Source organism: Rhipicephalus microplus, chromosome 5, assembly GCF_043290135.1.
Source record: "Rhipicephalus microplus isolate Deutch F79 chromosome 5, USDA_Rmic, whole genome shotgun sequence".
Lineage (NCBI taxonomy): Eukaryota > Metazoa > Arthropoda > Arachnida > Ixodida > Ixodidae > Rhipicephalus > Rhipicephalus microplus.
Window position 1 is genome coordinate 40490496 of NC_134704.1, and position 15344 is coordinate 40505839.

The following is a 15344-nucleotide window of genomic DNA, read 5'->3' on the forward strand; positions in this document are numbered from 1 at the left end:
TCATTGTGTCTCTCCCACCTGTTCTTTCTACGACTTTTGCGTCTTTTGCCTACTTTTTTTTAAAGCAAACCTTGTTACGTGCCACCGACGAGCAACGGTCTCGCGAGCCGCTGCCGTTGTTCGCTGGTGGCGGGATTATCATGCGAGAATGTGAGACACTACAAAAACTACTGTCTCGCCTTCCAACTCGGTTTGGTTTAGGCGCACTTTAAAGGGCCGCTAAATAACTTACGGAGGTACTATATCTGCGTCCAATGAGAACCGAACAGCGGTAAGCCTCCGCGATGGTATAGTGCGCACCGTCCACGTATCAGCGCGGACAGGGTGCGTGTATATATTCACCTTTTCATAAACGCCTCCCTGGGCACCGCCATAGCCATCCTTGGGCTGTGCAAATTGGCGCGTCCCCTCGAAAATGCACTGACAACGCTGCGCCCTTAGCCTTTGTACTCCCGCGCACAGCCAGCGCCTGTTCTAGGTGGCTCTGGCACATCCCATCATGGCGGTGTTTTTTTGCTTCCTGTGAAAAAGTGTATGCGCAGAGCCGCCGAACAGGATGCTCGCGCCTGTCAATAGTGATAACTGGACGGCACGTGCTATACCGTCGTGAAGTATTGCCGCTGTTCGGGTTTCGTTGGACGCTGATAGTACAAAGATACAAAGTACGTACAAAGTACGTTTCCCGTCTTTTCGGCCGAATACGTGACGTCAGCAGTCCGTCCACGTGACGTCACGAGCGAATCAGCCAATTCAGTTGCGATGTCAATTGCGTGTCTGCTTAACCAGCTTTGTCATGTAGTCGTGCGCCCGTTCCGACTTATATAGCATGATTATCATGCTCAAGCTACTGATTTCACTTCTTTTTTTTTTCGTTTCCGACTACTTGGGTGGAAGTAACAGCGTGCTACAGAAATACGCGAAATAATGATAGGTTCAACTGCGTTTACATTGTCTACGTGTTTTAATAAAACGCGAGTGGCGAGGAATAGATAGCGTCTCTGAAGATTTGGGGCCTTTTGATTATGCTTGACGCGCGAGTCGTGTGGCGATTTTAGTATCCGTTTGTTCGTGTGCGTGAGTGCGCGCTAGTATACGAGGCACTACGTCATACGTTTCATAAAAAGGCACAGGTCTGTCTTCTAGATAGTGTCCAGGAGGGTCCAGTACAGAGTGTACCTCGCGACCTGCTTGCAGCGTCTCTGCAGGTGGTCACCTCCGGTGGCAGATAGGTCGGGCCGCGTATAGATGGCAGTTGAAACGTGCATGAAAGGCCCGGTAGATGTATCAAGCCTAAAGAGTGACCATATTACACCAATCAACACCCCTAATTCACATGTTCGCCTTACGTTCCTGCTATGCTCGCTGTACGCGATGAGCTTTGGTGACATGCCTTTATACTATTCGCGGCCATTGCGTTCGAGCCGCATTTCAAACGTTCGAGTGAAGAGCGTGCGAAAACTCGTCTGGGGTGCGACGAGAACATCACAAGATCGGCGCAAGTGAGAGATAGAATAAGGTTGAGTGGAAGGCAGGGAGGTTAAGCAGAAAAAAAATTTCCGGTTTCCGGAAGGAGACAGATGCACGAACTTCCGTTGGCCAAAGTGCCACCCATCATCGAGCGAGTTGCTCCGTTCATATATCAGATTGCGATTTATGACTGGTACGGGGCGTGTACTCGTTTCTTTGCAGAGCACGTATTCGCTTACGGGCCGTGCTGGAGCTGTCACTCAAAGCCTATACAGTGGGTGGTTGTGGTCATGAGCCGTCTCTCACATTGCGGCCCTCGAGTGTGCGGAAGTGTCCGCCCCTCTTCAGGGTGTACCTTCGGGCAGTTTGTTCGCGATTTGCGCTAGTTGGAGGCGTTTTTCTTTAGCATCCACTGATCGTCGGTAAAGTAATGTTCACACTGAAACATCCGCTTTCTACAGTGACCGAAATTCCCCTGCCGCCGAAACGCAGCGCCGTTCGCACTGGACGCGCCCCGCGCCGCCGAATATGCCATCTACTACGGGGCGAACGCGGGATGGATACGCTGTCACCCGGTTGTTATCGCGGCTCGCAAACGCTACTACGCTATCCGGTGGTGTATACTTCGACGATTCTCGTACGCAAGAAGCAAGAAAAGACAGTACTGCTTACTTTGCTGGCAAGTGGCTGTCTTGTAATGCACGAAGAGCAGAAAAACCACCGACGCCAGCGGCGTTGGTGGGTTCGTTTTGCTCTGCAAGAGCGCAACAAGCTCGGTCACGCCAACAGCAAGCTCGGTCACCTCTCACGAAATACGGAGGTGAAGTAGGCACAGAGTAGGTTAAACTCCCGTTGGTTTCAACATTCAGTTACGTGCACTGCGGCATAACAAGTGAGTAGGGCTCAGCCGCAATTTTCCAAAATTCCTTGACTAGCGCTCCTATTGGTCCGCGGTGACCGATTCGGCGGCAGACGCCGCAAAAATCGGTCCGAGAGCGATCGGCGCGGAGAGGGCCCTTTCGGCGGATCTCGCCGCCGCCGAACCGGATTCGGAGCACTTTCGGCGGCCGGAATGCTAAGTGTGAACGCGGCCTAAGGTGGTCTCACAAAGCGATAGACAAGAAAAAAAAATTGGCCGCGAATCTCTCTAGTTCGCTTCAAATGTCGTCGAATCTTCTGCCGGCCTTCTTTCGTGCTTAACGTCGCAATTTCAGCGCAGCCTAACAAACACTGGGGCCTTTAGAATTACGTATCTACGTATTTTCTACTAAAGAAACACACCACCTAATACTTACATATGGATTTTGCCCCTCAGACATGCGTAATATTCGCTTTTTTATCGTAAATGTTCACAAGCATGAACGCAGCTCCCAGTCCAAGATGTCTGGGTGTTCAGCAAGGGCTTAATTTTTGGCCGAGTTGCTAAATCGAGTGACAAACAGTAAGACACAACAAAACTACTGTGGTTCGTGTTAACATTTTTTTCTGTTTCGGTAGGACCAAGGGACGGCTTTATGCTCTCCCATAGTAGAGTATAGTACTTTAAATTGTTGCACACTTTTTCTAAACACACAAGTATCCCATGAAAGACTCTCGTCTAAGTTCCGACAAAACGTCTATTATTTCACTTGTTCCCTGGTAATGTGTCAAATAATAATGCTTGCGGAATATGGCATGATTGGCCTATTGAACATAAAGAAATATACTTTATAAAGAGTGGCCACTGGAGCTTTTTCGCGGCCCAGAAAGAAAGGTTCTGACCAACCGCTAGATGGTGTACCTATATATACTCGCATTTACTCCTTTGTTAAAACATGTAATAGCTTCCTCAGAACGACAGTGAACACCCAAGTTTGCATCGATTTTTGGCAAAGAAGAAATTTTATTAATTCTTGCAATTTTCTATACCTATTCTACATCATGTCCCACTGAGGACATTTAGTGCCTTACAACAGAAAACAGTAAAATATGACTAGAAAGTGTTGTCTTTCTGCATTTGTTTTGCACAAAGAGGCACATTCATGTAGATATGTGAGCCAGATCATTGTTACGTTCCTTAATACGTAAGAGCAAGTAAGTCCATATCTGCAAGATAAAATCAGGCGTCGGAGCAAGCATATACATCTGCAATCTATGCATATATGTCTGCCTTCCGAGATGGCCTGTAATAGTGACGTGTGCTGCCTCAACCCGACTGTTGATTCAATTTTCTGTACAAAGATCTGTATTTTACAATGCTCGGCTGCTGACCCGAAGGTCGCAGGTTCGATCCCGGTTGCGGCAGTACCATTTCTATGCTTTAGAGGACCATGTATACTGTGCAATGTGAGTGCACATTTAAAGGGCAGCAGATGGTGTCGAAATTTCCGGAGCGCTCCAGTACAACGTGTCTCGTAATGATGTTGTAGTTACTATTATTAAAAGCAAAGCAATTTTGTGCTGCAGGCGTTTTTGGTTTCTATCTATCTATCTATCTATCTATCTATCTATCTATCTATCTATCTATCTATCTATTTATCTATCTATCTATCTATCTATCTATCTATCTATCTATCTATCTATCTATCTATCTATCTATCTATCTATCTATCTATCTGCCTGTCTGTCTGTCTGTCTGTCTGTCTGTCTGTCTGTCTGTCTGTCTGTCTGTCTGTCTGTCTGTCTGTCTGTCTGTCTGTCTGTCTGTCTGTCTGTCTGTTTAATCTCTAGTCGCCTACGTCTGGGTGCTCTCATGATCACCGCCTTACCTTGGGGTACATCAAAATCAGTATGGGAGGGTAACATGGTCTTACAGATACGATGACGCGCTGGTCATGAAATGGTCATCAAACACATTTCACCAGACTGTGGCACATACTGCGGGCGGGTATGTGCCACAGGTGATTGACACTTTGGCGAAACAACGGAGAAAAGGAGCCGACGACCCGTCTAACGGGCGCGGAGGCACCCGAGTAACTGTCGCCTAGTCGTAGCACAACATCCTCGAGGTCTAGGCTCTGAGATTATCGGGCTCTAATAGCCGTAATCTTCAGATAGGGAGCATCCGCGCCCAGCGAGGCCAGGGACTTCCTACACGCCGCATGTATAAATTACTGTTATTTCTCTCTTAGTATCTATACCCATGGAAGAACGGCGAGAACATGCACGGGTGATTTGAACGCATGGTATGGTATGGTGTGGTACTTGGGTACCGTGCAGCGTCAACGAAACAGCAACCCCGGGCATGTGCATGGGCACTCTTCAGAAGGGGTTTAGCCCTAGCCCGTCGTCTGCCTATCTATACATTGTATTCAGGATGGACATTGCGAGGTATGGGTGCCACGGTAGTGTGCTCTCTTTGTTCCCGAGGGACGCTGCAGTAGCTGGTATCGATTTCTGTCATGAAATGTCACCATCTCTTCGCTTGAGCGTTGAGAAAAAACTGACAAAGGCAGCGCTGACCGGACGAATGCAAAGGATAAATGTCAGTATCCCAGCAGGAATCGAACTATCATTCTGCGCGGCAATTCTACCATGTAGCGACGCCACGTCTCGTAAATACTTTGCAAATAGACCCTAATGTTCGGGAAACGTCAATTATGGTTGCAGTACTGCCTGTCTATCAAATTTTACAAACATTACATATGTACTCCTATGACACAGCCGTCGTGTCGGGTTAACGTCAGTTGTAGTTAGGCGCCATCCGGTGAGGTTGATTTGTGTAGCAGTGTTGAGGGCTACCATCCTCGTGAGCGCCAGCGCAGAGACCAGCGGTTCACGTCAGCTTACCGCTTCTGGTGTAGCCAATATCCATGCTGCTCTTGGCATTGTTACGCAACTGCAAACAACTCCTAATATAAGACATATGCGGTTGTTTAACGTATAAGTGCGCGTAGATTGAGCGCCACTTCAGACCGTCTCGCTCAATAAAAAAAAAACACTCACCTTGCATCCGCATGCCTTGCATACATTTATTCCCAAGGTACGTGGGATATGCCGAATTTATTATTATTTTTACCAATGCCATATTTTCTAGTTAGCCTGCCTCCCGTTCTTCTGTCTCACTGTAAAACATTTATTTGAAGCACAGAGTGCGAATTCTTGCTTGATTGCTTGCTTGCCCCTTTTTTTCTGGCGCGTGCTATCCACCATGGGGTATCGGTCATGAAACGAACGGTGCCTTGCTAGTTAAAAAAAATTGTTTATAAAACCAAAACGTTAAAAAATGTTAAACGATAGGTAGTTTTGAAATCATTTGTTAGATTACATCCCACAAGAAAAAGAGACTAATGTTTTTAATGAATATGCTTAATTTTGATTAAATAACCTTTGAATTGGATGATTTGATAAACTTTGAATTAAATTCATTTTAATAAGTAAAAAAGAAAGCGGGACATTTTTTTAAACAAGTTTGATATTCATGAACCTAGTATTCAATTTGTCTTGCCTCTCTTAAGAAATCGCATATGACATCGCAAACGCTCCTGTGGACAAAACCCGGCACGGTAGCCCCCAAAAAAGGAAGAAGAACCGGAAAGAATAAATTTAATCTGAACCTTCGAAGCGGTTAGTCTAGAAGCCTTTTCCGCTGATTGGTGATGTGCATGTTAGGTAGAAATGATCAAGAGATTCACTTGCAGTGTGCTTACTTTTCCTCATCGTCTAAGATACACTGTGGTATGTAGTCGACGTGTAGTCGGCGAAGAACAGACCACCGCTGGCTCTTTTCTCGAGCACCGTCGCGGTTCGATGGCGACACTCCTGTCTGCGTTTTTGTTTTGTTTTTCAGCAACAATTTTTTTCCTCAAAAAAGAGAAAAAATATGAAGGAAAAGTAAAAAAAAAAATCGAAGTCTCTTACCGTCTTGTCTCGTACGTACGGCGACTCGAAAGAGCGTTAGCCCGAAATGCATGTGTGCCCAAAAAGGTTTCGTTTCTGGGATCCCATCGGCCGACGCTTCCCCCGCACGTTATGCGCGTATTTCAAACGACGCCGTCCACACAGCCGGCGACTTTCAGTGTATTCGCAACTGTGCTCTTTTGTCTCCAAAGCGTGAGAACTCAACTCTTCTGGGTCGCGCGAAGAAAAAAGCCGCCTTGTTGGACCTGCTCGGATCCTCTCACGCAAATTCTCGCTCGTCGTCGTTGTCGTCCGTGTGTGCATCGTTCATCTATCTATCGACGCTGGCGTGAACGGCGCGACTTTGTGCGCAAGTGCAGACGGGTCGCTCAACCTGTCGTGTGCGTGTGTGCAAAAGCGCCGTGCATACGTAGCCGATTTCTTCGCCGCAGTTCCTGCTTTGCTCGTGGCCGTTGGCCCGAACTTCTTGGTCGCCGTGGGAACCTCGGCGCGTACGCCTCTTTTTTTTCATTTTCTTTTTTTACAATGCCGGGAACTGAAAGATGGACAAAGTACTTCCATTGGAGGTGAAGTGAGGAGGACGTTTGTTCAGGAAGACTCTGCGGGAATTGCGCGCGTGTTAACGCAGAAAGCATTACGGTGCGCGCGTTCAAAGCAGCAGCTAACGAGCAGAGCGGGCGTGGATTGCCAGCCTTGCGAAAAGCTGCGTCCCACTTCACACGCTCGTGCGATAGCCTCCGTGCCAAAATAAAATAAACGTAGCAACGGTGGAGGAAACTTCGTTAATGCGAAGAAAAAAAATCAACTTAGCAGTGGCTTATAGCTCAGGCCTGATGCCATGGAATCAGTAACACCATGCACTGAATTTAGACATTTGAAATATCGATGGAAATCTGACTGGTGTCATAGTAGACAACTGGAAGTCATGCTAACAAGATTACGATTTCGTTTGCCGTTTTTAAATCTATATTCACACATGGCTGGTCTGGGTATATCTCCTCTATGCATCTTTCGTACAGATCTGGAATCAATAGAGCATTATTTTTTGTCATGTCGTCGTTACAGTCTATTAAGAAAACGTCTCTTTGTCATCCCATTTGCTAACCTTGGGCTGCAATTCACCATTGATAATATACTCTCCTTTGGTGCCTCGGTTCTGGGCTACAGCCACAGGAATGCATTTGATGCCGTTTGCAATTACCTTCATGAAACAAAACGCATGCGCCTCTAAATTCCTATTTGTATATTTGTTATTATAGTATTAAGCAAACTCTAAACATTAATTTGAAACGTGTTCGAAATTACTGCCATTTCAATTCAAGATATATATTATTCTGTACGGTCGAAATGGTAAAAAGGAATTATTGCACTCTTTCTGTATTTACGTGTGATTTATCGTTTTTCTGTTAGGATTACGTATCATTTAGAAGGCATTAAATTCCATGTCCTGAATTCTTGGCCAATTCCCCTGAGTGGGTAAGAGCCATAGTGGAGGCATCATCATCATAGCTCGACTATGCCAGAATATACGTATCGTGAGCTACGGACAAGTGGACAGACATACGGGTGGACGGACGGACTAGCTAATGAGCTCACGTGGGTTAAGCGCCAGCCCACTCCAGGAGCTTCCAGGCAGTCTCTGGAGCGCCAGCTGTGCGCCGTGTGACGTCAGTGCTCCATGCGCAGCACGGCTCTCGATAAGCCTCGCGAGACTGCTTAACCGCGGTGAATGTAGATGATTGATTGATAGATATGTGGGGTTTAACGTCCCAAAACCACCATATGATTTATGAGAGACTCCGTAGTGGAGGGCTCCGGAAATTTCGACCACCTGGGGTTCTTTAACGTGCACCCAAATCTGAGCACGCGCGCCTACAGCATTTCCGCCTCCATCGGAAATGCAGCCGCCGCAGTCGGGATTCAAGCCCGCGACCTGCGGGTCAGCAGCCGAGCACCTTGGCCACTGGACCACCACGGCGGGGCTTGGTGAATGTAGCTTGCGCTACAAAAAAAAAAGTAGCTTAATCTCCGTAGCTCCTCGGTGCATGCGCAAGTGGTGCTGACGAGCACGATCGCGTGGATTCTATTTCCACTTAGTTGTTGCAGCGATAAATCTAGCGCGAAATATGAAAGTCAAGCAAAGGACGATGACAACGTCGACGGCATGCCGAAGCGAACACGGACCGTGGCATCATGAGAGAAAACTGCAAGCAAGCGCAGGATGTGACGTGCTGTAAAAACAAGCACCTTGGCAACGTTCTATCATTATACAGCTTTGAAAGATACAAGAAATTAAAATTAGTCCGCTCTGGTGTGAATGTAGTTTTGGTACTCGGTTGCTGACGCGAAGGCCGCGTGTTCTATCCCGGTTGCGGCGTTCTCATTTCGACCGGGGTGAAACGCCGAAGGTTGATCGGGCGTTGTGCGATACGCCGGTGCACGTTAAAGAACACCAGATGGCCGAAGTTTCCGAAGCCATTCACTGCGACGTCTCTCATCATATACCGTGGTTTAAGGACGTGAAACACCGAATAATATTCGGGTAAGAATTAAAATTATTTCGATATAATGTACCGTGAATACGTGCCTTGGTTTCTTCACTGGCTACGCAGCAAGTGAGTCGCTGTCCCTGTCACCTGGCTGCAACGGGCGTTTACCTTCAGTCTAATGTGCATACATGGACAGTTTTATAAACCTTTACTGTCATCATCATCATCAGCCTGACTACGTCCTCTGCAGGACAAAGGCCTCTCCCATGTTCCGCCAGTTAACCCGGTCCTGTGCTTGCTGCTGCCAATTTATACCCGCAAACTCCTTAATCTCATCTGCCCACCTAACCTTCTGTCTCCCCCTAACCCGCTTCCCTTCTCTGGGAATCCAGTTAGTTACCCTTAATTACCATCGGTTATCCTGTCTACGCGCTACATGCCCGGCCCATGTCCATTTCCTCTTCTTTATTTCAACTATGATATCCTTAACCCCCGTTTGTCCCCTAATCCACTCTGCTCTCTTCTTGTCTCTTAAGGTTACACCTACCATTTTTCTTTCCATTGCTCGCTGCGTCGTCCTCAATTTAAGCTGAACCATCTTTGTAAGTCTCCAGGTTTCTGCTCCGTAGCTAAGTACCGGCAAGATACAGCCGTTTATACCTTTTTCTTGAGGGATAGTGGCAATCTACCTGACATAATTTGAGAGTACCTGCCGAATGTGCTCCACCCCATTCTTATTCTTCAAGTTACTTCAATCTCGTGGTTCGGCTCTGCGGTTATTACCTGCCCTAAGTAGACATAGTCTTTTACAACTTCAAGTGCACTATTACCTATCTAGAAGCGCTGCTCCTTTCCGAGGTTGTTGTACATTACTTTCGTTTTCTGCAGATTAATTTTAAGACCCACTTTTATGCTCTCCTTGTCTAACTCCGTAATCATGAGTTGCAATTCGTCCCCTGTGTTACTCAGCAATGCAATATCATCGGCGAAGCGCAGGTTACTAAGGTACTCTCCATTAACTCTTATCCCTAACTGTTCCCATTCTAGGCTTCTGAAAACCTCCTGTAAGCACGCGGTAAGTAGCATTGGGGAGATTGTGTCCCCCTGCCTTACACCCTTCTTTATTGGTATTCTGTTGCTTTCTTTATGGAGCACTATGGTAGCACTTGATCCCTTGTAAATTTCTTTCAGAATGTTTATATATACTTCATCTACGCCCTGATTCCGCAGTGTCTGCATGACGGCTGATATTTCTACTGAATCAAACGCCTTCTCGTAATCTATGAAGGCTATGTATAGTGGTTGGTTATACTCTGAGCATTTCTCTATCACCTGATTGATAGTATGAATGTAGTCAATTTTTGAGTAGCCTGTTCGAAATCCTGCTTGTTCCTTTGGTTGATTGAATTCTAATGTTTTCTTTACTCTGTTAGCAATTACCTTTGTAAATAGCTTGTATACTACAGAGAGCAAGCTGATCGGCCTGTAATTCTTCAAGTCCTTGTCATCTCCTTTCTTATGTATTAAGATGATGTTGGCAGCCTTCCAATTAAGACTCTGGTACTCTTCCCGTCAGGAGACACCTCGTAAACAGGGTGGCTAGTTTTTCTAGCCACCTTTACTATATCACACGTTTATGGAGCTTAATTCCGAGCTTGATAGAAGCATTCTTTAGAAACTCGCTCAAAGTCTTCTGATATATTTATTGCAACGTCTTTTTAGGTCTTTAAATGTCTTGTTTTATCTTGCTATTTATCGCCGGGTCACGAAAAGTACACCCTTAACTTTAATGCGAAGCCATTAAGTGCCTTATCAGCCGCTGGCCGTGGCGTGTCACAGCCGTGTTCGTTGATTTACTACGCAAATATACGAAAATTTATTTGCTCGCTATACATTCCTGTTGACGATACTTCAACAGAAACATAGTCTGCTACAACGCTGGGTTACGTGATCGTATATTCGGACATCAGTGCCTTAAGTCAGGACGATCAACGTTGATATAAATTTAGAAAGAATTATTACAGACAATAAAACTAACGAACCGCGAACTTCCATTATGCTTACGGGTACATTTCGAAATAATGGAAACGAAAACTACCGCGTGATTACGCACACGATAAACGAGCGTGACAATTTTTAGCTTCAATCGCGACGACGAACGAAAGAAAGCAATCGCTCCCAAGTACTCCTGGGGGCCCGCTCGTCGTCGTCAAAGGAGCGCAGATGGCGGGAGAGAAGGTCGTGCACCACGCCGATGATGTTCGGGTAGCGCTCGGAAATGCACTGCGAACAGACGCCACAGTTGAGCTCCATGTTGTAGAGCGCCAGGCAGGGAGCGCGGTCTCTCTGGAGCGTGCCGTTCAAGAGCTCGGTCAGCTTCGGCACCACCAGGCGCACACTCTCGAAGCTGAAGAAGCGCCGTCCGTCTTGGCCGTACGCCGCGACCGCCCGCTCGTCCAAACGTACGCTCGGGTGCTCGCAGACCTGCGACGATGAGACGCCATGACGCGCGTGAGATTTCGCCGGTGCCTGTGTACAGCCGTCGCGCTGACGTGTACTGAAAAACGGGCCTCGGATCGAAGCTCTACCTCACATATGCTGCGATATAACCAGAATCACGATGTGCCATAATGTTGACGGGTGCGCTGTAAAGGGGCACACCTGAGTGTACGGCATGTTTATATTTCGATATCTAACGGAAACATGATAGCTTAGATGTGCATAAGATTGCTGGTTGTTGAAAGTTCTGTCTCCTCTTGATATAGTGACGTGCATGAAGATTGTTTTAATTACCGCTTGCTGTTAGACGCCCAGCAATATTGATAATGTGCATTGGAGTGACGGTACTGAACACTCTTGGACACGTTGCACGTCCAATTTGACGGAAGGTAGGGTGGATGGCACCACCAGTAAGTTGCGCATTGAGGTTCAGCGATTTATATAGATGCTCCATTGGTTACACCGCGATTATAACGCACGCTTATATAGACTATCTCTTTCGCTGAGTTGGTCATTTCGTACCTCGCTAATTTTGTCGGCGGACCAAGACGTACAGACCGCGCCAAGCTTCGCTTCCTGGCCGCTCGTGTTGAAGACGAGTGCGCCGAGGAAGACCGAGAAACAGCCGGCCAGTGCAGGCGTACCAACCACGTGCCGCAGCTCCGGATGCTGGCCGAGGATCCTAACGGCGCCGCTGAGCGATAGCCGTACGTTGCCCTCGAATTCGTCGACATCTCTTATCGATGGGAGGCTTGCGCGGCAGCGACCTCTGTGGTCCGGCGGTGGCACGTGCGTCTCCAGTACCAGAAGGGACAGTGGCGTCACGGCTCTGTCCAACACGCCCGGAGGGAACGCGCGCAAGGCGTTCGCGTCGTTAACGCCTTCGAAACTAATGCCGAGGGCGATGAACATGCCGGGGTTTTGCTCCGCCAGCAACCTCAAGGCTCCCGCCACGACCGCAAGCTGCGACGGCCGCACGCGGACGTGTAACAGTGCCAGACCGTGTAGACGGTGGCGGACGAGGCTGGCGTTGAGACGGCGCGCCCGAGACGGCTCAAGTGCGCCCACGAACTCCTCCCAGTCGCCGTACGATGGTAGCAGGCGCGTCCGTCTACAACCGGACGCCTCCCTGAGGAAGGTTCGCCAGCTCGTAGCCACCTGCGACGTCGACGCTGCGCCGAGTGCTTTGAAATCGTCGGCCCGCTGGTCGTACGCGACGTGGGTGAACACGGTGTAGTGGCAGACACCGTCGGGAGGGTAGGCCTTCCTTCGGACGATGACGCCGGTGCCCACGGTGCACACGAGTGTGGTGTGGTTCTGCAGAAACCCGGTTAGCATGTTGATCCTTGCGGTGAGAGCCTGGATTTTGTACAGAGGTCGCCAGCTCAGGTTTTTTTCGGCGATACGCGGTGCGCTCATCACAGCCAGCAGGAGCGAGGCCAGGGCAACCGTGACCACGACGAAGAAGACGGCGGTGAAGGCGATGAACTTCAGCGTCGTGAGAGGGACTCGACGGGCGGCCCGAAGCAGAGTGGCGGTCACCGCTGCGAAGTCCACGAGCCATAGCGTGTTTCGAAGGCAGCCTCTTAATATTCGAACGATGGCGCATAAGCGCATGGTGACATGGCCGTGACTTGTTCTCATCGGCATGTGCACGAAGAACGCGCACAGCGCATGTGGCTCCTCTTCTTCTGGATCTCTGGCAGTTAAACATCCCCTGCACTGGTCATACCCTGACCACGTAGAGAATAATTTTTAACAGTGGAGCCGTTCGCGCCTGGCGTTGCTTGGTTGATTGTTCATCATAATCTTGGCACAACCAATCTGCGAACAGGAAACTGTCATCATTTTGTCGTAATAAACCTGCACGCTCAAGCTTCTTCGTCCTCTCCTTCCTCTTCTACTTCGCTGCCGGAACACGTGTGTCGATTTGTCCGGCTTGGCATGCAACAACTATGATGGAGAGTGAACGAGTATAGAGAGAAGAAACAGGAACAAGGATTAAAAGAGAAATTTTTGGAGCAAAATATTTCTCTACGAAGCAGGACCGGAATTCAGGTACCCACTATACGAAGGCGTGCATCGTAACCGTTCGGCTATCCAGGCACGCTTACAGAGAGTGACAGAGAGAGAGCGAAAAGACATTTATTTGGTCCAGAACGAGGAGATGACATGCGTATACATCCAACTCCTGACTAGACCCATGTCGGGACGAGGACGCTGAGCCTCTCCGTCCTCCCACGGGCCTTTCGGCCAGCCAGGAGTTGGACTACGTAGCTGGGATCGTTGATAGCAGCGGTCCACCAGGCTTCTTGACAGCAGTCCTGCAATGCAGGGCATCGCCAATTTTTTTAATATTTTAATGAAAAACTGGAGACGTTCGCCGGGCTGTTCGCCTGGCATACTCCAAGTTCTGGGGGATGATTATGATATGTGCACTGAGCGCATAAAACATATATAGAGCCACACACGTTGACTACACAATGTACAAAGTTTCGTTAGGCTAGGACAGCATCACACAGGCTTGTATAGTATATAGTATAAGATACCAAAGAGATGAGAAGTAGAGATGCGAGGAAAAGGAGGAGGGTAGAGAGGAAAGCATAGCATAGAAAGAATGGTAAATGGAGAGAAAGAAAAGGGAGAAAGACGGAGCGAGAAATATATATGTATCTGCTCTGATGAAGAACATGCGCATCCATCCAGCAGCATCGACAACGCTGGGCTCGTGCTTCTGATCGTTGCTGTGCCTCTGAACTGTTCTTCACGTGGCCTCGCCTCTTGTGGCTCCTGCCCTATAGGACCATGGCTTCTAGTTGTTCTTGGCATCCGTTACCCACAAAGTGTGTGCGTTGAATGTAACTTTCCAGAAGACCTAAATCATGTCCTTTGCGAATGCAGGCCATACACATCAGTGAGACAATCTCTGACGGCAGTCTTCTTGCACCTTCAAGGGAGATTCGAGCTTAAAGCTGCGACATATTCTGTTCGCACGGCTAAGCAGCACCTGTGCATTACGCGCCACGAAAGCGCTGCTGACTTTCTTGCGGGCCACGAGCCTGGACAAAACTTTGTAAACAGTGTAGTGTATGCGTGCGTGCGTACTCGTGGCTGTGTTATGTGGTCATCAGTTGGGGGGTCTCTGATCGAAGCACGCGCTCTCGGAGTGAACGGACACAGCAGACGCTGTCGAACCAAACCGAACAACACATTTATTAAACTGCTTTTACAACGACGATAGCATCAGCCGAATCGAAATGCATCACTCAGCACGCTAAAACAACCTTACGCAATATTATAATACACTGAATCAAACATAAGAACGAACACAAGGTAGTGCGAAACCGGCGCCGCCAATGCTCGACTCACAACGAGGGCAGACCACCCGCAGTGCCGTCTACCTATGGACCCACCACAGGAGACAACCGTTCGCGCCAACAGCCACACGCCAGAAAGAGGCTCACAGGTGTTCTCTGAGAGACTCGCCAATATTATCTGACCGCCCACCTCGCTTCGCCACGAGGCATCACTACTGGTGCTACCGCGCTAACCATGATGATGATGGTGGGGATAAACGCTCGCGAGTGCAACGACACCTATGGCTCGACGGCTGCAAACCCTGAGTGCGGCCTACCCGCGGGACACGTGTGCGCCACGAAGCGCAAACAATTTTACAGGGGTGTTAGCACCCCTGCACAGTGCATATATATCATAATCATCACCAAGAATCTGGAGTAGCATGTCAGGCAAATAGCCAAGCTAACATCTCCAAATGTCTGAAGCTGCATTTCGTCACAAGTTCTCCGTTGTGCGAGCTTGTCGTGTTACATTTGACTCGATAATGAAAAGGAGTGATACACACGCTATTGAGAATACGTTTACTCCCACGGATGCACCTCCGGGCACTTCGGTACGAGCTTCAGGGCATTACAGCGACGAGGTCAGCTAACAACAACGCTTCTTATATCCTTTAGTCCTTGGCCGCAGGTGTGCGGCATCTTTACGCTCGAGAGAATGCATTTGCCTTGTTTATTTAGTGGATGCATAGCA

At 48.4% G+C, this 15344-nt stretch overlaps 1 protein-coding gene across 1 annotated transcript; it reads right to left on the reverse strand.

Annotated features, from left to right (window-relative positions):
* Positions 1-10486: 10486 nt before the first annotated feature.
* On the reverse strand, positions 10487-13082 carry LOC119173905 (uncharacterized). Its single transcript, XM_037424688.2, has 2 exons — positions 11817-13082; positions 10487-11279 (listed from the first exon to the last, which is right to left on the reverse strand). The coding sequence occupies exons 1-2, from the start codon at positions 12942-12944 to the stop codon at positions 10938-10940; spliced, it is 1470 nt and encodes a 489-aa protein (XP_037280585.2). The 5' UTR covers positions 12945-13082; the 3' UTR covers positions 10487-10937.
* Positions 13083-15344: the final 2262 nt, after the last annotated feature.

Excerpts from the sequence above, each read along its gene's own strand:
- LOC119173905 (XM_037424688.2), bottom strand. The coding sequence starts at position 12,944 with ATGCCGATGAGAACAAGTCACGGCCATGTCACCATGCGCTTATGCGCC. Across the intron at positions 11,280-11,816 it reads CCGCCGACAAAATTAGCGAG|GTCTGCGAGCACCCGAGCGT; the intron begins GTACGAAATGAC and ends TCATCGTCGCAG.